General features: G+C 46.6%; 2 protein-coding genes across 11 annotated transcripts in view; one reads left to right on the top strand and one right to left on the bottom strand.

Moving 5' to 3' along the window:
* PSMD13 (proteasome 26S subunit, non-ATPase 13) overlaps positions 1 to 2,897 on the bottom strand; it is an 11,175-nt gene extending 8,278 nt beyond the window's left edge. Inside the window, exons 1-2 of the mRNA XM_086383323.1 lie at positions 2,715 to 2,897; positions 1,393 to 1,471 (exon numbers count right to left, since the gene is read on the bottom strand). Of these exons, the coding sequence (XP_086239449.1) occupies positions 1,393 to 1,471; positions 2,715 to 2,809 (174 nt within the window). The 5' untranslated portion in view covers positions 2,810 to 2,897. The remainder of the gene's footprint in view (positions 1 to 1,392; positions 1,472 to 2,714) is intronic.
* On the top strand, positions 2,886 to 26,480 carry SIRT3 (sirtuin 3). 10 transcript variants are annotated; one of them, XM_086383329.1, is made up of 7 exons: positions 2,886 to 3,223; positions 10,507 to 10,695; positions 10,785 to 11,017; positions 13,525 to 13,625; positions 22,956 to 23,117; positions 24,278 to 24,487; positions 25,982 to 26,480. In XM_086383329.1, the coding sequence occupies exons 2-7, from the start codon at positions 10,649 to 10,651 to the stop codon at positions 26,003 to 26,005; spliced, it is 777 nt and encodes a 258-aa protein (XP_086239455.1). In that variant the 5' UTR covers positions 2,886 to 3,223; positions 10,507 to 10,648; the 3' UTR covers positions 26,006 to 26,480. The 10 variants fall into 10 exon arrangements, with proteins under 10 accessions (XP_086239455.1, XP_086239458.1, XP_086239451.1 ...); XM_086383325.1 differs by lacking the exon at positions 2,886 to 3,223 and adding an exon at positions 3,781 to 3,838; XM_086383328.1 differs by lacking the exon at positions 2,886 to 3,223 and adding an exon at positions 3,781 to 3,855.

Below are 26,480 nucleotides of genomic sequence, written 5' to 3'. Positions count from 1 at the left end.
TTACAGAAGGTTACAAGTTCCTTTGAGTGGTAAAATGTCAAACCGATAGACATAAACCACAAGAAAACCTTAGAAGTCCAGATGGTGGAATGTCAAAGTGGTAAGCCTCACTATAAGTACCATTAAAGCAAATAACTGAAACAATCATTACAAACTAGCTTTCAGTTCCAATGCATTTATACACCTCTGATTCATTCAGAATCCAAGAGAAAGGCATCAAGGAGAAAGATATCAGGAAAGATTTCAAAGAGTAGTCCCAGATCAGTTCAGTCGCTCAAGTCAAGTCCAAGTCTCTGTGACCCCATGGACTGCAGTAGGTCAGGCTTTCCTGTCCATCACCAACTCCCAGAGTTTGCTCAAACTCATGTCCATCAAGTCAGTAGTCTGCTGCTGCTAAGTCACTTTAGTCGTGTCCGACTCTGTGCGACCCCATAGATGGCAGCCCACCAGGCTCCCCCATCCCTGGGGTTCTCCAGGCAAGAACACTGGAGTGGGTGCCATTTCCATCTCCAATGCATGAAGGTGAAGTCGCTCAGTCATGTCCGACTCTCAGCGACCCCATGGAACGCAGCCTACCAGGCTCCCCCATCCCTGGGGTTCTCCAGGCAAGAACACTGGAGTGGGTTGCCATTTCTTTTTCCAATGCATGAAAGTGAAAGTGAAGTCGCTCAGTCGTGTCTGACCCTCAGCGACCCCATGGACTGCAGCCTTCCAGGCTCCTCCCTCCATGGGATTTTCCAGGCAAGAGTACTGGAGTGGGGTGCCATTGCCTTCTCCGAGTCAGTAGTCTACCAGTATACAAATCTGGGCAAAGGGAGGGGTTTGTGGGGTGGAAAGCAGGGGATCTGGGAAAGGCTCCGGCAGAGTGTGTTTTTCTGTTGACAAAATTCTACAAGGCTCTATTAGAGGCAGCATGGTACTAAGCAGCATTCCATGGTACTGAGCCTCCCACTCCCAGTGAAGCACGTCTTCCACACTGTCCAGGACAGTGTTGGGGGAAACAAGCAGAGTCAGTGGGGGAGGGGAAGAGGAGCGATGGCAGTTGTAACATCTGTCGACAAGTACTGATGTCGACAAGGCTGGGATTCTAGAAGAAGCTAGAATGTCTATGTTTGAATCTTCCTTTGTCACTTATCAGCTGTGATCTATGACGAGTCACTTAAGCTCTTGGTGTCTGCCTCTACATAAGAAAAACAGAACAGCAGTAGTACTAATCTACTAATGTTGTTATGAGGAGTAGATGAATAAATGTGTAAAGCACTCAGAATGGTACCTGACATAAAGTGATTGCTGAGTAGACATATATATATATAATTGAGAAGTCCACCTTTTATTTTTAAAAAGTACCTGAGCATATTTAAATACTGTGACATGGCATGGCAAATCATTTACCTTAATGAGACCATCTCCTTGGGCAAAGCAGGGGTCCTGCACAAAATCAAGCACTTGAAGTGTCAGCTGATGCCACAACCTGAAAAACACAAGGCTCTTGAGACCTACAACCTAACGCCAGTCACAGACGCCGTCACCTTCGATGGTCCTATCAGATAACAACACTCGTCGTCTCTAATGTTTACCACAAGAAAGCTAGAGCACATGCTTTTTAAAGCTTAGTTCTTCCCCTGTCTCTGCCACTCAATGGTTACGTCACCGAGAGATCACTTTCTTTTCTCAGCTATAAATGGAGAACATCTTTCTAGATTACCTCAAAGGGTTACTGCAAGCCTTGACTGGAAACAAGAAGTTTGGAATCATATGTATGGAATTTGAAATTCTGGCTCTTCTACTTAGTAGCTGACTACCTCAGGGAAGGAGCTTAAACTGAGCTTCAGTTTCCTCATCTATGAATAGGATGAAGGAGCTAATACAGAAAATCTCTAAAACAATGACATAGCGCATTTGAAACCAGAGGCTAATTCTTAAGAATGCAAGTAAAATGCACTAAAAGAACAAAGGGCTACACAAGCAATTATTTGCCAAAAACCAAGATTTTTTCCCCCTCAAAATCTGCTAATAGCAGAAGGCTGCTATCATCAAAACACATAGTGAATATCCATGCAAAAGACACAATGCTAAAGGCTAAGGTTGTTAACAGGGGAGCATTACAAGAGCTGTGTTTTCCTGTGAAAAATCACTAACCCACGGCTAACATTTTATTCTGTATTTAAAAAGAGGTTGTTGTTTATCAACTGATATTGTTCTGAAATTCATCCTGTTTCTAAACAAACCCACACTCTAAGATCTTTCTAGGTGCACAAAGCCCAATATGAAACGCAAGGGAAGCAGGGGCCATGGCACGCGGAGAAGGGGTGCACGCCAGCAACCACTGGTCACTAGTGGCAGAATCAACAGGGCAAAAAAATGCACTGGTTTCTGGTTTGTCTTGTTTCTCCAGACTGCTGAGAAAAATAACAGTAGGTTATGACAAGGCTACATGTAAGATATCGGTATGTGTTCAGTCACAGGTTCAGAAGGCAGTGAACGCTAGATCCCAAAACCCAGTCTGGCTCTCCTCCTCAGTCCTGTGGGATGTCACCCTTTTCCCTCCTCGGTCCTGCCTTCCGGGTCCCTCAGCACACCTTCTCTGTCTAGCTTGTCCCCATTCAATCCACACGGGTCCGAGCGCCCTCAGTCCACCAAGATCAAGGCCCACCCCGTCCCCTCTGTCGCTCTCCTATCCCAGGAGGCCCACGGCCCTTCGGCTCGGCGCTCACTTCTTGGTGTAAAGCTCCTCCAAACGGTGCCACACGGCGGCCTGGCCGGGCCCGGAGCTCTGACTCTGTTGTAAGAAGCCGGGTACGTCCTTCATGACTGCAGGAACAACCGGGGAAAGGAGTACCGCGGAGATGCCAGGGCGAAGGGGAGGCCGCCGGAAGTGCTCACTCACTTCCGGCGCTGCGTCACGCGGGGCAAGCTGGGAGTTCTATGCTCAGCTTTAGGCGCCGGCTGGTTGTCATAGTAACCGAGCCTCTTGGCTTTGGAGCCAGTTCTCTCCGGGGTTTGTAACGAATTTCCCCTCGAGGCTGGCCGTGCTACTGAGGCATTGAAGAGTACGGGCGCCTAGGTCGAGCTGGCTTTGTGACCCAATGTTCTTGATTCAAGTGGGGTTAACAATGCCACCTTCCTAGAAGTGGCTTGCGAGGACTAAGTATAAATATGATGCCTGACCACAAAAAGCGCTCCCCAAAGTGTTAGTTCTCATCTCCATCTCAACAGAAAAAAGGTGAGAGCGAGGGTAGAGAATGCAGGTTCCAAGTTTGGTCTTGGGAACCACAGGCTGGAACGCAATAGAATAGGAAACCGCCCCCACCTGACGTCCACCTCCACCTGGGCTGCTGGGACGGGGAAGGAGAACGTGAGGCTAGGGTAAGGGCTCGCGAAGACCTGGCGAAGGTGCGCTTGGAGGGGCGGGACGAGCTGAGCGAGACGGCCAGGAAGGACGCGCAGGAAACACGCACAGGGGCGGGGAAAGAGCGGGAGGCTAAGGAAAGGGCGCGCTCGCGGGGGGCGGGGCGCGCTCGCGGGGGGCGGGGCGCGCTCGCGGGGGGCGGGGCGCGCTCGCGGGGGGCGGGGCGCGCTCGCGGGGGGCGGGGCGCGCTCGCGGGGGGCGGGGCGCGCTCGCGGGGGGCGGGGCGCGCTCGCGGGGGGCGGGGCGCGCTCGCGGGGGGCGGGGCGCGCTCGCGGGGGGCGGGGCGCGCTCGCGGGGGGCGGGGCGCGCTCGCGGGGGGCGGGGCGCGCTCGCGGGGGGCGGGGCGCGCACGAGACCCCTGGGCACCTGACATTGCGCACTGCGGAGAAGCATGGCGTTGTTTCCTCGTTCAGCTGTTCCAGCCCTCAGGTTCTGGGGCTTGCGAGGTGCGCGGGCGTGGACCCGCTGGCCTCGGTTCGTTCCGGGCGGGGGCGGCTGCGGTGCCGGGCGGGGCCCAGGGAGGAGACCGACCCCCTCAGGCGAGCAGGGATGTCAGGCCCCCCTGTGTGGTCAGCGGGACGATTGGAGAACCTGAAAATGGCGAGTCACGGCTCAGGCGGCTCTGAAGGGCGTTCTGGAGTCCCGGACGGCAACGGTTTCTCGTTTCTTCCCAGGGGTATTTTGGACGTGTGTAAACAACACTTAATGTTCATTCTTGACATCCGGACCCCGTTTTAGTTAGATTCTGTTCTGTACCTTTTTTTTTTTTCCCACTTAACGTGTTTTGGGGTTACTTCCATTCTAAACCTAAATGCTTTCTCAGTCTTTTATGCTAATCTGTAGAATTCCATTCTTTGGACGTTTCATACTTAATTTAACCAGTCTCGTGTTGAAAATGTTTCTAATCTTTAGTTACTACAAATAGTGCTGTGTTGAATAACCTTGTTCGTACTCCACCTTTTGGATAAATCTCTAGTAGTGGAACTCCTGTGTCTACATTTTATTGCCCCACATAAACGTCGTGCAATTAATACTCCCACCAGCATATGTTCATACCCTTCCTCAGGTTCATACACAGGAATTGCACATTTTGAATCCTTGTCTAGAAATCGGACGTACAAGTGGAAAAATCTTAAGACCATAGTTGTTGATCACAGTTGTTAGGAAACTAACTTCATGCCCAATAATGGACAAGTATTTCAGTAAATAGTGGTACATTCACTTAATGCCTTCTTACACAACTACCAAAAATACGGAAGAGTTTTAATAAAGAGATACCAAGGAGGAGTCTTTCTTTCATCCAAGAAACTTATCATCTACCAGACTGTTCCAGGTGCAGTGATGGAGCAGGGGTCAAATTGTTGCCTCCATGGAGCTTATTTCAGTTTCAGAATCTGCAGGCAGTTGTGTGGTTGGGGCATGGCTAAATAGTGACCTTATCAATCAGTAAATCCTTGCCACCACTTGCAGCCCAAACTGGAGGCATGAAGGTACCTGAGAAGAGCAGTTTGCTTGCATAGGCTGTCTACAATTTGAAATTTCTGCCCTTTGAGCTTGTATCTTAGGGGCTCCTGTTTGAAGGTGTCCTTTGTCTCCATTTCCCAAGCAGCATCTGTGCTTGCTCCTCAGCTTACCCCTACTCTCAGTAGATCTCATTCCATGGAGCATTTACTTTAAGTCATACACCTTCAGTATTTTCTAGACGTTTGGTTAAATTCAGTCCATGTGTTTTTCAGTGGCGGACATTTTACTTGTGTAAATGAGAAGTACACATTAAGTACCCTAAGTGATACCTTGCACTCAACTAGGCACTCAACAATGGGTTTTATTTCAATACCAGCGAGCAACTTTTGAGTTTTCCACAGACACCAACCGGATGTCAAATGTAACTGAACTCTGACTCCGTCAGCCTGGAGACAGCACCAGGTTCCGCAGGTTAGGGGCTCAGTCCCATAGGACGGACATCGCTTCAGCCACTGACCCAGGTCCACTTGTGCTTCTGACCCACTGACTACAGGTCGGAGCTTCCTGTGACCCCTCCTCTGATGTGATTAATTTGCTAGAGCCGCTCACAGAGTTCAAGAAACCAGTGTACTTAGTAGATTGCTAGTTTATTATAAAGGATATTAAAAAGTATGAATGAACAAGCCAATAAAGAGATACCCAGGCTGAGGTTTGGGAGAGTTCCAAATGCAGGAGCCTCTGTCCCTGTGGAGTTTGGGGCCTGGCACGTGGAAGCTTTCTGAACCTCTTGTTTTTGGGTTTTCATGGAGATTCCAACTCTCTAATTGTGGTTGGTTTCCCTGGCAACCATACCCCATCCTTAGGGGATTTCCAATAATCACCTCATTAACATAAACTCAGCCTAGTTGTAAGAGGCTTGTTATGAATAACAGGACACTTATTTCACTTCATAGCTCTGAAGGGATTTCAGGGCCTGAGGCCAAAAGACCAAATACTGTAACAAAAGGTGTTCCCATTGCTCTTAGGAAATTCTAAGGGTTCTGGGACTAAGACTGAAAATATATATTGTTAGATATAGTCAAAGCTATGGTTTTTCCAGTAGTCATATATGGATGTGAGAGTTGGACTATAACGAAAGCTGAGCGCCGAAGAATTGATGCTTTTGAACTGTTTGGAGAAGATTCTTGAGCATCCCTTGGACTGCAAAGCGATCCAAAGAGTCAATCCTGAAGGAAGTCAGTCCTGAATATTCATTGGAAGGACTGATGCTGAAGCTGAAACTCCAATACTTTGGCCACCTGATGTGAAGAACTGACTCACTGGAAAAGACTGAGGCTGGGAAATATTGAAGGCAGGAGTAGAAGGGGGTGACAGAGGATGAGATGGTTGGATGGGGTCACTGACTTGATGGACATGAGTTTGAGCAAGCCTTGGGAGTCGGTGATGGACCGGGAAGCCTGGCGTGCTGCAGTCCATGGGGTTGCAAAGAGACACAACTGAGCGGCTGAACTGAGCTGAATAGATATATATAATTCTAAATCACAGTATCACAACTTTCCTCTGATTCCTTTTGTATTCCCCATAATTTGCATTTGGAAGGAGCACAGAAATGTTTGGTTGAGGACCTTAGGTGAACAGATGTTCTTGACGCCATGTGAAGTGGACATTTAATAGCTGTGGTTGTAGCCAGAGCCATCTTTTCCCTTCCTAACTATGGTTTTCACTGGAAACCCCCCTTCGGAGATTTCATTGATGTACACTCAGGAGAGCTGCCTTGTCTGGTGCTTTTATGGAAGACTTGGGTGGAGGAGAACTTTCCTCAGAATCCATGGGCATCTCTGGAAGAGCATGGGGAGGAGTGGGAAAGCATTGTTTCTCTGCTGTATTTCCTGTACTTTCTGCTGGGAGATTTACAGCTGTGGGTTTTTTCAAAAGACTGTTGGAATAAGCTCTGGCTCCCTTGCTTTTGGCTTTGGCAACCAAGGCTCAGGGTGCTGAGTGACTTAATGAGGCAATAGTGACTAGGGCTCTGACTCTCCTTTTGGTGCCCTCAGCCCTGCCTTCCCTTGCCATTTCCTCTTTCTCATTACATACTTTTCTGAGGCCTGTTCTTTGGAAAACCAAGATGATGGTTTGCCAGGAGAGGCATCACAAGTGGACTGAGTGGCCAGTGAGCTCCTGAGTTGCACTGTCATTGACTTCAGAGTGGACTGTGCGAGGCAGCTGTGCAGTGTTACTTCAGGAGGGCAGGGGTGACAGGCCCTAAAGTGAAGAAGGGGAGCCAGAGTTGTCACTCTTCAGAGGAGGGCAAAGGTGACTTCTTACTGGGTTGGGCAGTGGCTTTATGAAGGAGTGGCCTTGGCTCTGGGAGATTCTAGACATGCTGAGGGGTAAAAAGGTCTTTTCAGGTAAAGGAGCTGGGTTTAGAGTGAGTACAAACCAGGAAAAGAGAGGTCTATGAGAGGGAGTAGCGGGCCTGAAACTGTCACTGGGGTGGGGTGTGTGGTGCTAAGATGCTCTGGCGCTGTGGGGTCCGAGGGCATCAGGGAGAACCTCAGCAGCAGGGTGTGAGCAGGTGAGTGTGCAGATTGTGCAGGAGCGAAAGGAAAACCAGAGACAACGGGCAAACAAAGTGAGCTAGGACCACACTCCTGGAAGATAAGCTCTGGATTGTCCTGGCCTGTATCTGAAGATACGCTTTTAGGGTGCTTATTTCTTACCTGTATCACAAATGATAAAATAAATACTCTCTTTCCTCTTTTTGTGTCTGTATTCACTTTAGATTTATCAATCATTTGGGGTGGGTTTTCGTTTCAGTTTGTTTAATCTCTTCCTGTCAGGGTGGAGGGGTCTATACTGAGGGCCGAAGTCCTAGCTGTGGGACATCAGGGCCTTCTGGAAGATGGGCGTGGTGGCTGCCAGCCTTGGGGTGAGAGGCAGATGCTCTGTGGAGTGGGGCTGGCCGTCTTGAACTCTGGACAGGTTGCCAACATGCTACCAGCAGGTGATGAAGTTGTGTAGCTCAGGTAGATGCCAAATGAGGCCCTGAGAGCAGATCAGGCAGTCTGGTGCCTTCAGGCCCGCACTGGGCTCTGCCTGTGCGCCCTGCGGCTGCAGACTTGCCTCAGGTGGACGTGTCCAGGTGCTGCGCCTGTTGTGCAGCTTGTGTTGTCTCTGTCGTCTTTCTGGTGCTTCCTGGTTGTGGAGCCTCTTAGTCCTGATGCCTCTCCGAAGCCTGTGGCATCTTTATTGTGTGTTTTGCTCTTTTTCTCTTGTGGAAGACTATCTCATACTCCAAACAGTTAGTATTGTGAGTGTCTCAGCTCCTGGCTTCTGCAGATGACCTGAGACTCCTGGAGTTTTGCAGGGTAACCCCCAGCTCCAGTCGGCTCTTGCCTTGCCTGGGTTGTTTCATATGTTTGGCTGCTATAAAAAATGAGCAGCCTTCTGAATGGCTGCGAACATAGAAGATGGAGGCTCTGCAGCTGTTTGAATCCCTCGGTGTCAGGATATGAGTGTTTCTTTTTGGAATGGTGTCTTGAACCTACTTAATTAACATTCTGTTAATATTTGGCAAAGATGGGTACAGTAAAGGACAGAAATGGTATGGACCTAACAGAAGCAGAAGATATTAAGAAGCGGTGGCAAGAATACACAGAAGAACTATACAAAAAAGAGCTTCATGACCCAGATAACCACGATGGTGTGATCACTCACCTAGAGCCAGACATCCTGGAAGGTGAAGTCAAGTGGGCCTTAGAAAGCATCACTACGAACAAAGCTAGTGGTAGGCGATGGAATTCCAATGGAACTATTTCAAATCCTAAAAGATGATGCTGTGAAAGTGCTTCACTCAAAATACCAGCAAATTTGGAAAACTCAGCAGTGGCCACAGGACTGGAAAAGGTCAGTTTTCATTCCAATCCCAAAGAAAAGCAACGCCAAAGAATGTTCAAACTACCGCAGAATTGCACTCATCTCACATGCTAGCAAAGGGATGCTCAAAATTCTCCAAGCCAGGCTTCAACAGTACATGAAATGTGAACTTCCATATGTTCAAGCTGGATTTAGAGAAGGCAGAGGAACCAGAGATCAAACTGGTTTGATCATCATCAAAAAAGCAAGAGAGTTCCAGGAAAACATTTACTTCTACTTTATTGACTATGCCAAAGCCTTTGACTGTGTGGATCACAGCAAACTTGTAGAAAATTCTTAAAGAAATGGAAATACCAGACCCACCTTACCTGCCTCCTGAGGAATCTGTATGCAGGTCAAGAAGCAACAGTTAGAACTGGACATGGAACAACAGACTGGTTCCAAATTGGGAAAGGAGTACGACAAGGCTGTATATTGTCACCCTGCTTATTTAACTTATGTGCAGAGTACATCATGTGAAATGCCAGGCTGGATGAAACTCTAGCTGGAATCAAGATTGCCAGGAGGAATATCAAGAACCTCAGATATGCAGATGATACCACCCTTATGACAGAAAGGGAAGAAGAAATAAACAGCCTCTTGATGAAAGTGAAAGAGGAGAGTGAAAAAGTTGGCTTAAAGCTCAATATTCAGAAAACGAAGATCATGGCGTCTGGTCCCATCACTTCATAGCAAATAGATGGGGAAACAATGGAAACAGTGAGAGACTTTATCTTTTTTGGGGCTCCAAAATCACTTCAGATTGTGACTGCAGCCATGAAATTAAAAGACATTTGTTCCTTGGAAGAAAAGCTATGACCAACCTAGACAGCATATTAAAAAGCAGAGATGTTACTTTGCCGACAAAGGTCTGTTTAGTCAAAGCTATGGTTTTTCCAGTAGTCATGTTTGGATGTGAGAGTTGAACTATAAAGAAAGCTAAGTGCCAAAGAATTGATGCTTTTGAACTGTGGTGTTGGAGAAGACTCTTGAGAGTCCCTTGGACTGCAAAGAGATCCAGCCAGTTCAATCCTAAAGGAAATCAGTCCTGAATATTCATTGGAAGGACTGATGCTGTAGATGAAACTCCAATACTATGGCCACCTGATGCGAAGAACTGACTCATTGGAAAAGACCCTGATGCTGGGAAAGATTGAAGGCGGGAGGGGAAGGGGATGACAGGGGATGAGATGGTTGAATGGCATCACCGACTCAATGGACATGAGTTTGAGCAAGCTCCAGGAGTTGGTGATGGACAGGGAAGCCTGGCGTGCTGAAGTCAGTGGGGTCACAAAAAATCGGATGTGGCTAAGTGACTGAACTGAATATTTGGCGTAAAGTCTGAGATGTTTAATTTGCTTTAAATGTCACTGAGTATTTGTCACATCCTTTCTATGTTAGGGTGTATGGCTCTGCAGAGAGCATCCCCAGATGTCTTGGCTCTAGCTTGAGCCTTCACTAGCTTTTGATAACAGGAATTGTGAAATGATACTTTTCTGAATTGCACAGTTCCCATTAACCTGAAATTTTTGCTCCCAAATAGATCTTGATTTCAGAGTTTCTGTTTTATCCCACGATAAGAAAGATGGTCGTTTGTGGGGTGGGAAGGAAGTGTAGTCATTCTTAGTGGTGGGGTTGGTGGAAGGCAGACATTGCTCATTCTTGCCGGCATCAGCTCGATTATCATCGGTTACCTGGCTGCTCTCCTTTTCTATCAGTATTCCAGGTGGAGGATGGTCCATATCTTGTTTTGCTGGTGCCTCAAGTGACACTGGAGGGGGAGGCCACAGTCAGAAGAAGTTTCTCCTGCAGGACATCGCTGAGCTGATTAAGACCAGAGCCTGCCAGAAGGTGGTGGTCATGGTGGGGGCCGGCATCAGCACACCCAGCGGCATCCCAGACTTCAGGTGCCTTGCACTCCCAGAGCTCGTCCCACAGCTCCCTCCACTCCCTGCTCTCTCTTGAATGGCTCAGAGCCTCTCGCTTCTCTCTGCAGGTCTCCAGGGGTTGGCTACTACAGCATCCTCCAGCAGTACAAGCTCCCCTACCCTGAGGCCATTTTTGAACTCTCCTTTTTCTTTCATGACCCCAAGCCATTTTTCACTTTCGCCAAGAAGCTGTACCCTGGGAACTATAGGCCCAATGCTACTCACTACTTCCTCCGATTGCTACACGAGAAGGGGCTGCTTCTGCGGCTCTACACCCAGAACATCGACGGGCTCGAGAGAGGTGAGCCTTGCTCCTGTTCCACACCTTTTCGCTCCCGCAGGGAAGGCTCAGGTGCCTGTTTCTAGGTAGGGCTGAGGCCTAGTTCTTATTCCCCATCCTTGTGGCTGATTTTGACCCAAGAAGTTTTGCCATCATCTCCAGCAAAAATGTCCTCTTTGTGTTTTAAGTATCACTGTTAGGACCTCATTGGTGGACCCACTTTCTAGGTCGTGAGTTTGGGATAGAGCTAAAGTTGACATTGGGAGCTTCTGGTTTTGTTGATCTGATGGTTTTCTTTTTTCAAGTTTTCATTATGGAATTTTTTAAGCACACAGTGAGATGTATGTGATGAATGCTCATGGCCTCGTTATCTCATCATGGCCAGGCCTGTTTAACCTGTGTCCTACCCCCATCTTCTCTCACCCCTGAGTATTTTGAAGCAAATACTCTTATCATAAATTTAATCTATAAATCCAGCAATGGGTATCTTTAGAAGGTAAAGACTTATAAAACACAACCGTGATATCATTATCACAGAAAGAAGTCACTAACAGTTCCTTAATGTCAAATTCAGTGTGGTGATTTCTTGACTGTACCTAGATGGTGGCCACGCGCAGTGACTCGTGGGTCATGCTGACCTCTGGCCGTGCGCCCTGGAGAAGCAGTTGCTGGGCCTTTTCTTTTCTGCAGTTGCTGACAGGCAGCTCTCAGCAAGCCAGTGGCAGCTCAGCCAGGCTACAGATGTGTTGTGAATTGAAAAAAGGAGCTGTCTCAACTCCAGAAAAATGTTTACTTGCTAGAAGGACTCTACAACTTGGAACCGCATAGGCAGTGGGGATGATCTCTTTCCTGGAAATGCAGCAGCGCAGGCTTGTGGGAAGTGGGAGTGTGCGGCTGTGACCTTCACATGTGTAGAGTGGGGACGGTGGGGACATGGCAGCAAGAACCAGGTCTTCATACCAGTGGCCTTCCAAAGCTCATGGTGGTAACAGAACTTGCACGATAAGTCACCTTTTGTTTGTTTTTCCACAGGTTTTTGGAAATGTATTTATATTAGCAGTATTTTCTTACTCTTGGTGTCTGTAGCATAGAAAATGTTTTTCTTGGTTGGGTGTAATTTGATCTAGACTTACATCAAATGTTTTTCTACTGCGTTTTCACAGGCTTTTTTTTGCTATTCATTAATTAAAAAAAAGTCCATACATTAACATGAATCAGCCATAGGTATATATGCGTCTGCTCCCTCTTGAGCCTCCCTCCCGCCTCCTGCCCCTGTAGGTTGCCACGGACGCCCGGCTGAGCTCCCCGAGTCATACAGGGAGCTATAAGAAGGAATGCGTTTGAGAGCGGGTTCTCACCGGCGGCCCGGTGTACAGTAGTGGCGTGTGTGTTTCCATGCCGCTCTCTCCATCTGTCCCATCCTCTCCTCCTCACCCTGTGTCCCTAAGTCTGTTCTTTATGTCTGCATCTCCACTGCTGCCCTGTAAATAGGTTCATCAGGACCATCGTTCTGGATTCCATATACATGCATTAATATACGATATTTGTTTTTCTGATTTACTTCACTGTATAATAGGCTCTAGGTCCATCCACCTCGTTAGCACTGACTCCAACACATCCCTTGTTATAGCTAGTACTCCACTGTCTGCATGTACCACAGCTGCTTTATCCACTCGTCTGTCGATGGGCATCTGGGTTGCTTCTGTGTCCTAGCTATTTGTAGATGGTGGTGCAGTGAACATTGAGGTACTTGTGTCTTTTCAGTTATAGTTTCTCAGAGTTTATGCCCAGTAGTGGGACTGTTGGGTCATACGGTAGTTTTATTCAGTTTTTTAGGAATCTCCATATTGTTTTCCATAGTGGCTGTATCAATGTACATTCCCACCAACTGTGTAAGAGGGTTCCCTTTCCCCTACATCCTCTCCAGCATTTATTGTTTGTAGATTTTTTTGATGATGGCCATTCTGACTGGTGTGAGGTGGTATCTCATTGTAGTTTTGGTTTGCAGTTTTTTAGTTATGAGTGATGCTGAGTATCTTTTCATGGGCTTCCCTGGTGGCTCAGATGGTGAAGAATCTGCCTGCCATGCAGGAGACTGGGTTTGATCCTTGAGTTGGGACAGTCCCCTGGAGAAGGGAATAGCAGCCCATTCCAGTATTCTTGCCTGGGAAATCCAATGGACAGAGGCTTCTGGTGGGCTATAGTCCATAGGGTTGCAAAAAGTACCAGACACAACTGAGCAACTCACACACACACACACACACACACACACACACTTACGAGCTATGTTGATAATTTTTTCCACGTGCTGTTAGACAGACTTTGTTTTAACTGTGATTTGGCTCCTTGTCAGAACCTCGTCACGGAGCTTATTCTGACCAGCGGGCTTTTGTCTGTGGGCTATAGAGCTAAGGCTTCCACGGAGGGCTGAGGCTTCTCCTGGGGGCCTGCCACGCCCAGAGGTGACACTGAGGGGCTTGCGTCCCCGCCCCAGAGGCAGCAGCACTTACCTTCAGTTTGAATTTCAGCATCTGGCATCCCTGACTCAAAGCTCGTTGAAGCTCATGGATCCCTTGCCTCTGCCACCTGCACCGTCTGCCGAAGACCCTACCCAGGGGAGGACTTCTGGGTAAGTTGTCACAGAGACTTCTTTTCCTCTGCACTTCTCACTGGGAGTAACCTTGAGAAGTGGTATTTTATAAGCATTGTGTTGGAAGGACAACAGAACAGTAATACTATGAAAATGATTTTCTTAAATTTTAAAATAAAAAATCAATATTTACTTGTCAAAATTAAGGCAGTACAGACAACAAGGATTTACTGTACAGCACAGGGAACTATATTCAGTATCTTTGATAACCTATAAGGGAAAAGAATAAAAAGAATATACACACATATGTGTGTATAGTTGAATCACTTTGCTATCAGCTGTACTTCAGTTATTTTTTAATGTGCAAGTCCTAACTCCCAGTATCTATAAATACAAACTTATTGGGCCATAGGATATTTGTAGATTAAAAAAAAATTAAGCAAATACAAAATATGTAGGGAAAAGTGAATCTGCCTTCTGACAGTTCCTGTAGCCCATTGGATATGTGTGTGTATATATAAACATTCATGCACATTTCTGTGTACCTACACCCACACACAATTAGTTTTTTCCATTAATGGGATAACTAATATTCACATTGCTTTGTCCCTGAGCAAAATTTCATAGATACCCTGTGTCAGTAACTACAGCTCCGCTTACTGTTTTTGGTTAACTATAGAGCGTTGCTATTGTTCATTTGCTATGTGGTGTCTGACTCTTTGTGATACCGTGGACTGCAGCACGCCAGGATTCCCTGTCCTTCACTATCTCCCAGAGTTGGCTCAAACTCATGTCCCTTGAGTCACTGATGCCATCCAACCATCTCATCCTCTGTTGCCCCTTCGCTTCCTGCCCTCAATCTTTCCTTGCCTCAGGGTCTTTTCCAATGAGTCAGTTCTTTGCATCAGGTGGCCAAAGTATTAGAGCTTCAGCTTAGCATCAGACCTTCCAATGAGTATTCAGGGTTGATCTCCTTTAGGATTGACTGGTTTGATCTCCTTGCTGTCCAAGGGACGCACAAGAGTCTTGTCTAGCACCACAGTTTGAAAGCATCAATTCCTCAGAGCTCAGCCTTTTCTATGGTCCAACTCTCACATCTGTACATGACTACTGGAAAAACCATAGCTTTGACTATATGGACTTTTGTTGGCAAAGTGATGTCTCTGCTTTCTAATACGCTGTTTAGGTTTTTCATAGCTTTTCTTCCAAGGACCAAGTGTCTTTTAATTTCATGGCTGCAGTCACCATCCACAGTGATTTTTGAGCTCAAGAAAAAAAAGTCTGTCACTGTTCCGTTTTTTTCCCCATCTATTTGCCGTGAAGTGATGGGACTAGATGCCATGATCTTAGTTTTCTGAATGTTGAGTTTTAAGCCAGCTTTTTCATAATACAGAGCCTTGATGTACTCCTTTCCCAATTTTGAACCAGTCCATTGTTTCATGTATGGTTCAAACTGTTGCTTCTTGACCTGCAAACAGGTTTCTCAGGAGGCAAGTAAGGTGGTCTGATATCCCCATCTCTTTAAGAATTTTCCACAGTTTGTTGTGATCCATACAGTCAAAGGCTTTAGTGTGGTCAGTTAAACAGAAGTAGATGTTTTTCTGGAATTACCTTGATTTCTCTGTGATACAACAGATATTAGCAATTTGATCTCTGGTTCCTTTGCCTTTTCTAAATCCAGCTTATACATCTGGAATTTCTCTGTTCACGTATTATTGCAGCCTAACTTGAAGGATTTTGAGCATTACTTCGCTGGCATGTGAAATGAGCGCAATTGTATGTTAATTTGAGCATTCTTTGGCAAAGCATTTCTTTGGGATTGGAATGAAAACTTAATCTTTTCCAGTCCTGTTGCCACTGCTGAGTTTTCTAGATCTTCTGGCATATTGAGTCTGGCTAATGTTTTGTCAATTTTGTTTATCTTCTCAAAGAACCGGCTTTTAGTTTTATTAATCTTTACTATTTTTTCTTTCATTTTTTTTCATTTATATGATTTATTTCCATACTAATTTTTTTTTGTTCTTCTTTTTTGAGTTGTTTTAGGTGTAATGTTAGGCTATCTATTCGATGTTTTTCTTGTTTTTTAGAGGTAGGATTGTATTGCTACAGACTTCTCTCTTAGAACTGCTTTTGCTGCATCCCGTAGGCTTTGAGTTGTTGTGTTTTCATTGTCATTTGTTTTCAGAAATTTTTTGATTTCCCTTTTGATTTCTTCAGTAACCTGTTGCTTATTTAGAGATGTGTTGTTTAATCTCCAAGTGTTTCTTACAGTTTTTTTCTTGTAATTGATATCTAGTCTCATGGCATTGTGGTCGGAGAAGATGCTTGATACGATTTCAATTTTCTTAAATTTACTGAGATTTGATTTGTGACCCAAGATATGGTCTGTCCTGGAGAATGTTCCATGTCCACATGAGAAGAAGGTGTATTCTTCTGCATTTGGATGGAGTGTCTTGAGGAGATCAATGAGATCCATCTCATCTAATGTATCCTTTAAGACTCATGGTTCCTTATTAGTTTTCTGTTTTGATGATGTGTCCACTGGTGTGAGCGGGGTGGTAAAGTCTCCTGCTTTCGGTTTCTGCCTTTACGTCTGTTGGTGTTTGTCTTACGTAGTGCGGTGCTCCTGTGTTGGGTGCAGAGGTATTTACAGTTGTTATGTCTTCCTCTTGGGTCGATCCCTTGATCATTATGCAGTGTCCTTCCTTATCTCTTGTAATACACTTTATTTTAAGGTCTGTTTTATCTAATATGAGGATTGCTCCTCCAGCTTTCTTTTGCTTCCCATTTGTGTGGAATATATTTTTCCATCCTCTCCCTTTCAGTCTCTGTGTGTCTTCAGGTCTGAAGTGGGTTTCTTGGAGACAGCATATGTATGGGTCTTGTTTTTGTACCCATTCAGCCAGTCTGTGTCTTTTGGTTGGAGCATTTAATCCATTTTCCTTTAAAGTAATTATTGATACGTATGTTCCTATTGCCATTTTCTTAATTGTTTGGGGTTGATTTTTATCTTTTTTCTTCTATTTCTTGACTATATAAATCCTTTTAACATTTGTTGTAAAGCTGGTTTGGTGGTACTGAATTCACTTAACTTTTGCTTGTGTGAAAAGCCTTTTATTTCTCCATCAATTTTGAATGAGATCCTCGCCGGGCACAGTGGTCTTGGTTGTTGATGTTTCCCTTTCGGTACTTTAAACATATCCTGCCATCCCTTCTGGCCTGCAGAGTTTCTGCTGAAAGATCAGCTATTAAACATATGGGGTTTCCCTTGTATGTTACTTGTTGCTTTTCCCTTGTTGCTTTTAATGTTCTTTCTTTGAGTTTAGTCTTTGTTAGTTTGATTAGTATGTGTCTTGGTGTGTTTCTCCTTTTGTTTATCCTGTATGGACTCTTTGTGCCTCTTGGACTTGATTGACAATTTTCTCATATCCTTTCTTTTTCTCTTCTTCTTCTGGGACCCCTATAATTTGAATGTTGGTGCATTTGAGATCGTCCCAGAGGTCTCTAAGACTATCCTCAGTTCTTTTCATTCTTTTTACTTTATTCTGCTCTTCAGAAGTTATTTCCACCATTTTATCTTCCGGCTCACTGATTCATTCTTCTGCTTCAGATATTCTGCTATTGGTTCCTTCCAGGGTATGTTTAATTTCAGTAATTGCGTTGTTTGTTCCTGTATGTTTATTCTTTAATTCTTCTAGGTCTTTGTTAATTGACTCTTGCATTTTCTCCATTTTGTTTTCAAGGTTTTTGATCATCTTTGCTATAATTATTCTGAATTCTTTTTCAGGTAGTTTGCCTATTCCCTCTTCATTTATTTGGACTTCTGTGTTTCTAATTTGTTCCTTCATCTGTGTAGTATTTCTCTGACTTTTCATTATTTTCTTTTAACTTATTGTGTTTAAAGTCTCTTTTTCCCAGGCTTCAGTGTTGAATTCTTTCTTCCTTTTGGTTTCTGCCCTCCTAAGGTTGGTCCAGGGGGTTGTGTAAGCTTCCCATAGGGTGAGATATGCGCTGAGTCTTTTCTTTTTGTTGTCTGTTTGTTTTTCCTCTGCTGGGCAAGGCTGAGTGAGGTGGAGTCCTGTCTGCTGATGGCTGGGTTTGTACTTTTGCTTTGTTTGTTGCTTAGATGCGGCGCCCCGCACAGGGCGCTCCTGGTGGTTGGGTGATGCCGGGTCTTATGTTCAGGTGGTTTCCTTTGTGTGAGTTCTCGCTATTTGAAACGCCCTAGGGTTAGTTCTCTGTTAGTCTAGCGTCTTGGAGTCAGTGTTCCACACCAAAGGCTCAGGGCTTGATCTTCAGTGCCGTCTCAGAGAGGGCCTGGATGGAGGAGGACCGGCAGGCCAAAGCCGGGGGCCTGTAACACACAGTCTGGGAGAGTTCCCACGTGGATGCTGGAGGACCTCACACAGCGGCCTGGGCTAAAGGCAGGCAAGCACCGTGTCTCCTGTCCTCTAGACAGTGGTTCATCCAAGTGTGATCGCCAGACCTGCAGCCTTGGGCTCCTGTGAGCACGTGTTGGTGTCCCTGTGCTGTACTTTAGATTCCACATACAAGTGATATCATATGGTATTCAGTTTTCTCTGTCTGACTTCGCTTAGTATTATGATCTCTAGCTCCATCCATGTTGCTGCAAATGGCATTATTTAATTCTTTTTAATGGCTGAGTAATATACCATCGTGTATATATATACCATATCTTTTTAATCTTAGAATGGCTTTTTTTTTTTTAAGTAGAGTAAGGTAGAGTGGAAAATCTTAAATAAAGGTGAAACTGAAATAATGACATGGCACAGAATCCTGTCTTTTTTTAATTGAGATGAATTCACATAACATAAAATTAACCATTTTAAAGTCTACACTTTATTGGTATTTAGTATTTTCACTGTATTGTGCAAACACCACCTCTGTCTACTTCTGGAGTATTTTCATCACCCCCCAGGAAAACCCTGTATCCAGTAATCAGTCAACCTTAATTCCCTCCCTGAACCCAAGCCCTTAGCAACCACAGATCTTTATGATTATTCTTATTATTTTATTGAAGTATAGTCAAACTAGTCAATCCTAAAGGAAATCAACCCTAAATATTCATTGGAAGGACGGATGCTGATGCTGCAACTCCAATATTTTGGCCATCTGATACATGAAGAGCCAACTCATTGGAAAAGACCCTGATGCTGGCAAAGACTGGGGGCAGGAGGAGAAGGGGGCAATGGGCTGAGATGGTTGGATGGCATCATAGACTCAATGAACAGGAGTTTGTGCAAACTCCAGGAGATGGTGAGGGTCAGGGAAGCCTGGCGTGCTGCAGTCCATGGGGTTGCAGAGAGTGGCCACGACTGAGTGACTGAACGACGAATAGCAGTAGCTGGTTGGCAGTGTTGTTAGTTTCAAGTGTACAGCACAGGGATTCAGTTTATACGTGTGGATCCCTTTCAGACTCTTTTCCCATGTAGGTTATCACAGATTATGAGTTCCCTGTGCTATATAGTAGGTCCTTGTTGGTTATCTGTTTTATGTTTTACATTTAGTAGTGTGTATATTTTAAACTCCTGATTAATTCTCCCTACCACAGTTCCTCATTGGTAACCATAAATTTGTTTTTGAAATCTGTGTCTTTTTTTGTTTTGTAAATAAGTTCATTTGTATCATATAAAAAATTGGATTCCATATACGAGGGACACTACCTGATACGTGTCTGCGTCTGACTCAGTATGATAATCTCTAGGTTCATCTATGGTGCTGCAGATATCATTATAATTCTTTTTTAATGGTTGAGTTATATTCCGTTTGTGTGTGTGTGCCACATCTTCTTTATCCATTCCTCTGTCATTGTGTCAGTGTTTCATTTAGGTTGGCGATCATAATTTTGCCTTTTCCAGAACGTCGTAGAGTTGGAATAACACAGTGTGCGGCCTTCTCGTTGACTTCTTTCACTTAGCGTTATGTATTTAAGGTTCCGCCATGTCTTTTCATGGCCTGATCGCTGTTTTTTTTTTGAGGCTGAGTTGAAAAAGTTGGCTTAAAGCTCAACATTCAGAAAACTAAGATCATGGCATCTGGTCCCATCACTTCATGGCAAATAGATGGGGAAACAGTGGAAACAGTATCAGACTTTATTTTGGGGAGGCTCCAAAATCACTGCAGATGGTGATTGCAGCCATGAAATTAAAAGATGCTTAGTCTTTGGAAGGAACGTTATGACCAACCTAGATAGCATATTTAAAAGCAGAGACATTACTTTGCCAACAGAGGTCCGTCTAGTCAAGGCTATAGTTTTTCCAGTAGTCACGTATGGATGTAAGAGTTGGACGGTGAAGGAAGCTGAGTGCCCAAGAATTGATGCTTTTGAACTGTGGTGTTGGAGAAGACTCTTGAGAGTCCCTTGGACTGCGAGGAGATCCAACCAGTCCATCCTAAAGGAGATCAGTCCTGGGTGTTCATTGGAAGGACTGATGCCGAAGCTGAAACTCCAATACTTTGACCACCTCGTGCAAAGAGTTGACTCATTGGAAAAGACTCTGATGCTGGGAAGGATTGGAGGCAGAAGGAGAAGGGGATGACAGAGGATGAGATGGCTGGATGGGCATCACTGACTTGATGGACATGGGTTGGGGATGGACTCCGGGAGTTGGTGATGGACAGGGAGGCCTGGCGTGCTGTGATTCATGGGGTCGCAAAGAGTCGGACACGACTGAGCGACTGAACTGAACTGAATATTCCATTGTCTGGATGTAACACAGTTTGTTTATCCATTGGCCTACTAAAGGACACCTTGGTTAATTCCAGGTTTGGTAATTATGAGTAAAGTTGTTACAAACATCCACATGCAGGTTTTCTGTGGATGTGTTTTCAGCTCTTTGGGTAAATACCAGGCACTGTGACTGCTGACCCTGTGCTAAGACTGTGTTTAGTCTGTGTCTTCCAAAGTGGCCGCCCCATTTTGCATTTCTAGCCACAGTGAATGTGAGTTCCTGTTGCTCTGCATCAACAACACTTGGTGTTGATTTTTGCCGTTCTTGTAGGTGGATAGTGGTATCTCATTGTTTTAATTTGCAGTTTCCTAGTGACACATAACAGAGAAGGCAATGGCACCCCACTCCAGTACTCTTGCCTGGAAAATCCCATGGATGGAGGAGCCTGGAAGGCTGCAGTCCATGGGGTCGCTGAGGGTCAGACACGACTGAGCGACTTCACTTTCACTTTCATGCATTGGAAAAAGAAATGGCAACCCACTCCAGTGTTCTTGCCTGGAGAACCCCAGGGATGGGGGAGCCTGGTAGGCTGCATTCCATGGGGTCGCTGAGAGTCGGACATGACTGAGCGACTTCACTTTCATGCATTGGAGATGGAAATGGCACCCACTCCAGTGTTCTTGCCTGGAGAACCCAAGGGACGGGGGAGCCTGGTGGGCTGCCGTCTATGGGGTCGCAGAGTCGTATGGGGTCGCAGAGTCGGACATGACTGAGTGACTTAGCAGCAGCAGTAGCAGCAGTGACATATAATGTGGAAGTTGTTTCTTATACTCATTTGCCATCTGTATCTTTTTTGGTGAGGTCTTGGGCCCATTTTTAAATTGAGTTGCCTATTTTCTTATTGCTGAGCTTTAAGAATTCTTTGCATTATCAGATTTGTCTTCTGCAAGTATTCTCTCCTAGTCTGTGACTTCTCTCATCCTCTTGACATTGTCTTTTACAGAGGAGAAGTTTTTCATTTTAATGAAGTCTGATTTACCATGTTTTCCTTTCCGTGATCATCTTTTTCCATATTGTATTGGCTAGTCTGAGTCTCCTGCTTTCTGTATAAACTTGGGAAGCACTTTCGCTCTTCTCTGACTATCTGAGAGCTCCTGTCTGGGGGGTTTCGCGCTTCACTTTGTCTCCATGTTGTTGTTCGGCCCTCAGTTGTGTCTGACTCTTTGTGACCCTTTGGGCTTCTGTAGAGCTTTCTGAATCTGTAGTTTGATATCTTCTTCATTTTTGCTTAAAAAAACCCAAGCCCTCAGTCATGGTAATTCCTCTGGACAGTGGCTGCCCCACGCATGTGGACCTTGTATTCCCTCTTTAGACCCTGGGTTAAAACCTCTGAGATGGGCTCACGCTCTGCCCAGAAGCCTTGGCCACTCTTTTCTGCGTCCTGTCTTGTTCCCCTGGGTGCTGCATTCTGAGTCTTCCTCCTGATCTACTTTCCAGTTGATTGATACACTGTTCTTCCATAGAGGATAAAGCCCCTCCACTGAGCTTTAATTTTCAGTACTGTACATTTTATTACTTCAAGTCCTATCTGGTTCCTTTCCAAATCCACTGCAATACTTTGTATAGCTTTTTATCTCCAACAAGTATTTCAAACCTGTCCTTTAAAAAATTTAAGCATAATACAGTTTTATCTGGATCTGCTAATATCTAAAGTCTTTGAACAGTCTGTTTCTTTTGTCTATTGTTTCTGCTGCTCCTTACTGGGTTCAGCCTGCAAAAACAAATTTGCATTAGCAGTAAAGGTTTACCTTATAAGGCAAGTGTCTTTTCCCTTAGTTTCCTCTTCTGATGTCTAGCCCAAGCATGAACAAGTGTAGCAGGATATGACGACTCACACTGCTCCACCGTGGCCTGCAAGTAGGAGGTCTGTGGATGGTGTTGAGAGTCGTGACTCCAGCCAGTGAGTTCAAGCTGACCTGAATGTCTTCAGGGCTAAGGTCACGTCAGGATCGCTTCAGCTGAAATCAGGGACAAATTTATACAGTCGTTTTCACTGACTAACACCTGTTGTAAGCCAGATACCTACAGAGTGCTGCTGAGGACTATCTAAGTAGTACAGTTGACTTTGAACATGGGTTTGAACTGTGTGGGTCCACTCATACGTGGATTTTTAAGAAAATAACCGTGAACTCTGGGACTATATGATCCACAGCTGATTGAATCACGATACAGAACCACAGATATGGAGGAACCATGTGTACAGAGGGCTTAACCTACATTTTGTGCAGATTTCAGTTGTGCAAAGGGTTGTTGCCCTGGCCCCTGCGTTGTTTGAGGGTCGGCTGGGTTTTCTCACCAGCTGAGTGTCTCTGACAAGCGCTCCTGCAGAGTGCAGAGCATAGTGTTCAGTGTGTCAGATGTCATGTAGTATCCAGGATCTGCTTTCAAATACTGCGACCTCAAAACAAAAAACTTACTGCCATCTCCCCAGACTCTGGGGGCTGTATGAGATAAAGCTGGCAGTGTTAATAGCTGAAGCCGGGTTCTCCATACACAGGGCCTCACTGTGCTACCGTCTCGCTGTTGGGACTGTCTGACGCGTCCTCAGTGAGAAGTTGGTTTTCCCTTTTCAAGTGTGCCGTGTGGCTCCCTTGGCCCACTCTCTCCGTGTCACCAGGCCGACGTGATGGTGGACAGGGTCCCCCGCTGCCCCGTCTGCTCTGGCGTCACGAAGCCTGACATCGTGTTCTTCGGGGAGCCGCTGCCTGCTAGGTTCCTGCTGCATCTGGCTGACTTCCCCATGGCAGACCTGCTGCTCATCCTTGGGACCTCCCTGGAGGTTTGTCAGCAGGCCTAATGGTGCACAGATGTGTGGGGAGGAGGCTAGCGAGACAAGGCAGAGGAAGTGAGGGCTGGTGGGACACTCTGGGGCCCTACCTTTGGAATATGAGTGGATTCATCATGTGAGGAAGCAGTGGTGTTCCAGGCCGAGAGAGCAGCAGTCTGCGTGGGAGGACGGGGGGAAGGAAGGTGTCCAGAGTGTGGGTGGGCACGACGCGTGAGGGCAAAGATGTCAGGCAGGAGCAGGCTTCCAAGGTCACATCTATCACAGAGACCGATTTTCTGTAGAAGCAGTGAAACCAGGGGTGTATCTGGTCATCCTTGAGATCAGAGAGATCTGGGAACAGGATGAATTGAGCACATGTCCAGGAGGCTGAGCATAGTCACACTTGGGGACTGTGCGAGATGGCAGGGGGAGGAGGGCTGGACTTCGAGCCTGGCGTCTCGAGGACTTTAAGAGGGAGGTGTCTGTCTCACCTGTGGGAGGTCAGGGCCTTTGCTGAGGAGTCTGGATTGGGGTTGCTGAATTCAGTTCTGCACATGCGTTTGAGGTGCTTGGGAGATGCATCTGGACTGGACGTTCAGGAAACTTCTAAAGGCTGTGATGAGACCCTGAAGGCACTGTGCCTGACTGGATTCAGGCACTACGGGGGCAGAGGGGCCAGAGAGACCTGTGCCCAGGCCTCCAACCAGCTAGAGACCCAGAGCTGTGTGTGTTTTCCCTGAGTTTGCCAGGCCCTGTTGTAGCGGGTGCCTCGGGAGCCCCTCAGTGGCGGTCCCTCTGAGGGTCGGGCACTTGCCCTCAGGGAGCAGGAACAGATAGATGGGCTGTCATGTCCCTGGTGAGCCGGGAGAAGACACTGCATGGACGGGGAGGGCAGGTGAGATGGTGTGGGTGAACTTCAGCAGGGAGACTGCAGGAGCCAGGAGAGCAAGGGGCGTGGATGAGAGGCAGGCTCCGGGGAGGGGGAGACGCAAGGCTGCTGAGACCAAGCAGCAGGAGCGCTAGCGCAGAAGTGAAGCGGTGCCGGGTTTTCTCCGTATCCACGGTCTCACCTTGGTCAGGCAGTACCTCTAGGGCCTCAGGGACTGTGGCACAAAGGTCCTGAGGGCCTGGGAAAGTGGGCACCCGCTCCTCATGTTTGGGCAATTTTTCAGGTGGAACCTTTTGCCAGCTTGTCCGATGCTGTGCGGAGCTCGGTGCCCCGACTGCTCATCAACCGGGACTTGGTGGGGTCCTTGGCTAGGAATCCTCGGGGCAGGGACGTGGCCCAGCTGGGGGATGTGGTCCATGGTGTGAAAAGGCTGGTGGAGCTTCTCGGCTGGACAGACGACATCCAGGACCTCATCCAGAGGGAAACTGGAAAGGTATGGCCTGCTGCACGGTCACAGGAGGGGTCTCTTCTGCTCCGGGGTCTGGTTGACCTCGAGCAGAGCCCTGTTTGGCTAACACTGTCGCAGTAACAGGAAATGTTGCTGTTAACTCCACACCAGGCACCTCCGGGCCGTCTGTGTGCTTATTACTGGGGTGCTCTGATTCTTATTCCCGCCATTTAGACATGCAGAAACTGCCACCTCGTGCCTGCTCTGAGGGCCGATGAGGGTCCAGGCCCACGGGGCTGTCGTTCTACAATCATCACACTTCAGCTCTTTGTACCCTAAGCTGAAGGAGCACCACACAGCTTCAGGCTAAGATGTGGTTCTCAAGTTCTCTGAACCAGTATGGGATGATGCTTTTAGGACAGTGTGAGAGCCATTGACTTATCTACTGGCAGTAGTAAGCCAGAGCCTTCATTGCTCTAGATATCAAACCTCCTACAAGTGAAGTTTCCCATGAGAATCAGTTGGCACGCATAGCCTTCACGTGAGGGGTTATTTTCTACAGGGGCAGCATTACACGTTGAAGCCCGTCTCTCAAGAGGATTGTTCACAATTACAGCCGGGTGTAGCACTGCCCCAGGTGGACCTCACCAGAGCGCTTACGGCTTCGTCTCGGGAAACCTCCCTGCCTTTGGCTGTGCCCTGCCTCAGGGCTTCAGCGCCACGGGTCGGCCCTTTCATCTCCACTGGCAAAAGCCCCCAGCCTCTGGCTATAATAGGCTATTTTCTTACCAGTTTGGACCAAAGTGAGCATATGAGGCTTTCTAAGGCTATGAGAACTTGCAGTATATGTTTTCATGGAGTTAGACATCATTGCCCCTCAATCCAGAGTCTGGCTCTTAAGGATTAGCTAAAGGGTGGTGTCACTTCTCAGTTCATTGGAGGAAATAAAGACCATCGTGTCTGTCACACTGCTGTATCACCTAGTAAAGTCCAGCTAACACGACGCTTTCACTTTGTCTCCAGAGGAACAGTAGCAGATGCCTCACTCACAGGGGAGTAGAGGCCTCGGTCATATCCACTTGGCAGCTTACACAGGAGCCTTTCCTTACCTAGGGACTGACTTCCTCCTTTCATATAGTCACAAGTCAAGTAGTCGCTATGGGCTTTTGGAATTAGTCCTAAAGGATTTGACCTGAGCCATTTTCTAGTTCCAGAGAAATTTGTGTACTGTTATGATTTTAGGGGTTTATTTTAAAAGAGTTGCTGCCCAAGAGTAAACACTAAGGGGTGAATGGAAGTGAAAGGTGGATCTCTTCCAAATAGTGAATGTTCTTGAGCACGTGTGCCTCAGTATGTCTGTACTGGTTACTTAAGCAAAGCCCTACTAGCCGCCCAGTTTTGCCCAGCCCTGCTTGGCATCATCTTAACTTGGCTGCATAGCATTTGCAGACAGAAAAGCTTCCGTTTCACGGAACTTTGATTCCAGGCCCTCGCACGTGCCCAGTGTTTTCAGTAACCGACGTCCTCTTTGTGTTCCAGTTTGATGGCTGGGACAGACTGTGAGGAACGCCTCTCACACCAGAGGTTACTTGGGAGTCACCGCACATTTCTGATGAAGATTTCTGCTTGAAGAAGAGCTCGGGCACGTTTACAAATTGTGGCTGAACCAGGACACGCAACCTGAGGCTGCCCCTGGAGTGTCTTCCCGGGTTGTAACCCCGTGCACTCAGGGCCACTCGCCACAGATTGACGGCGCTGCCTGGGCTGACGTTGCTGTTTAACTCTTCACGCTGCTGAAGCTCTCAATGTCAGAAGCTTTCTCCTGATGGCGAATCTCTTGAATCAGACTGCCTAGAACCCCAAGTTGGGATCCATGTGAAGGGCAGGATCAACATCTGTCCACTGGGGTGAGCAGCTGCAGCCGCCTTCTGGGAGTGGGTCTGGGTCCCAGGTAACGCGCTAATCTTCTGGCCTCTTTAGTAGGCTTATTTTTAGTCTGTCCTTCTTTTCCGGCATGAAATAAATTTTAATGTAGAAA

The sequence above is a fragment of the Bos grunniens genome, chromosome 29 (assembly GCF_055505025.1).
Source record: "Bos grunniens cultivar Pamir isolate PY7600 chromosome 29, Bosgru_T2T1.0, whole genome shotgun sequence".
In the NCBI taxonomy this organism is placed as follows: Eukaryota; Metazoa; Chordata; class Mammalia; order Artiodactyla; family Bovidae; genus Bos; species Bos grunniens.
The sequence above is the reverse complement of the archived record's forward strand: the minus strand, read 5'-3'. Positions and strand labels throughout refer to the sequence as shown.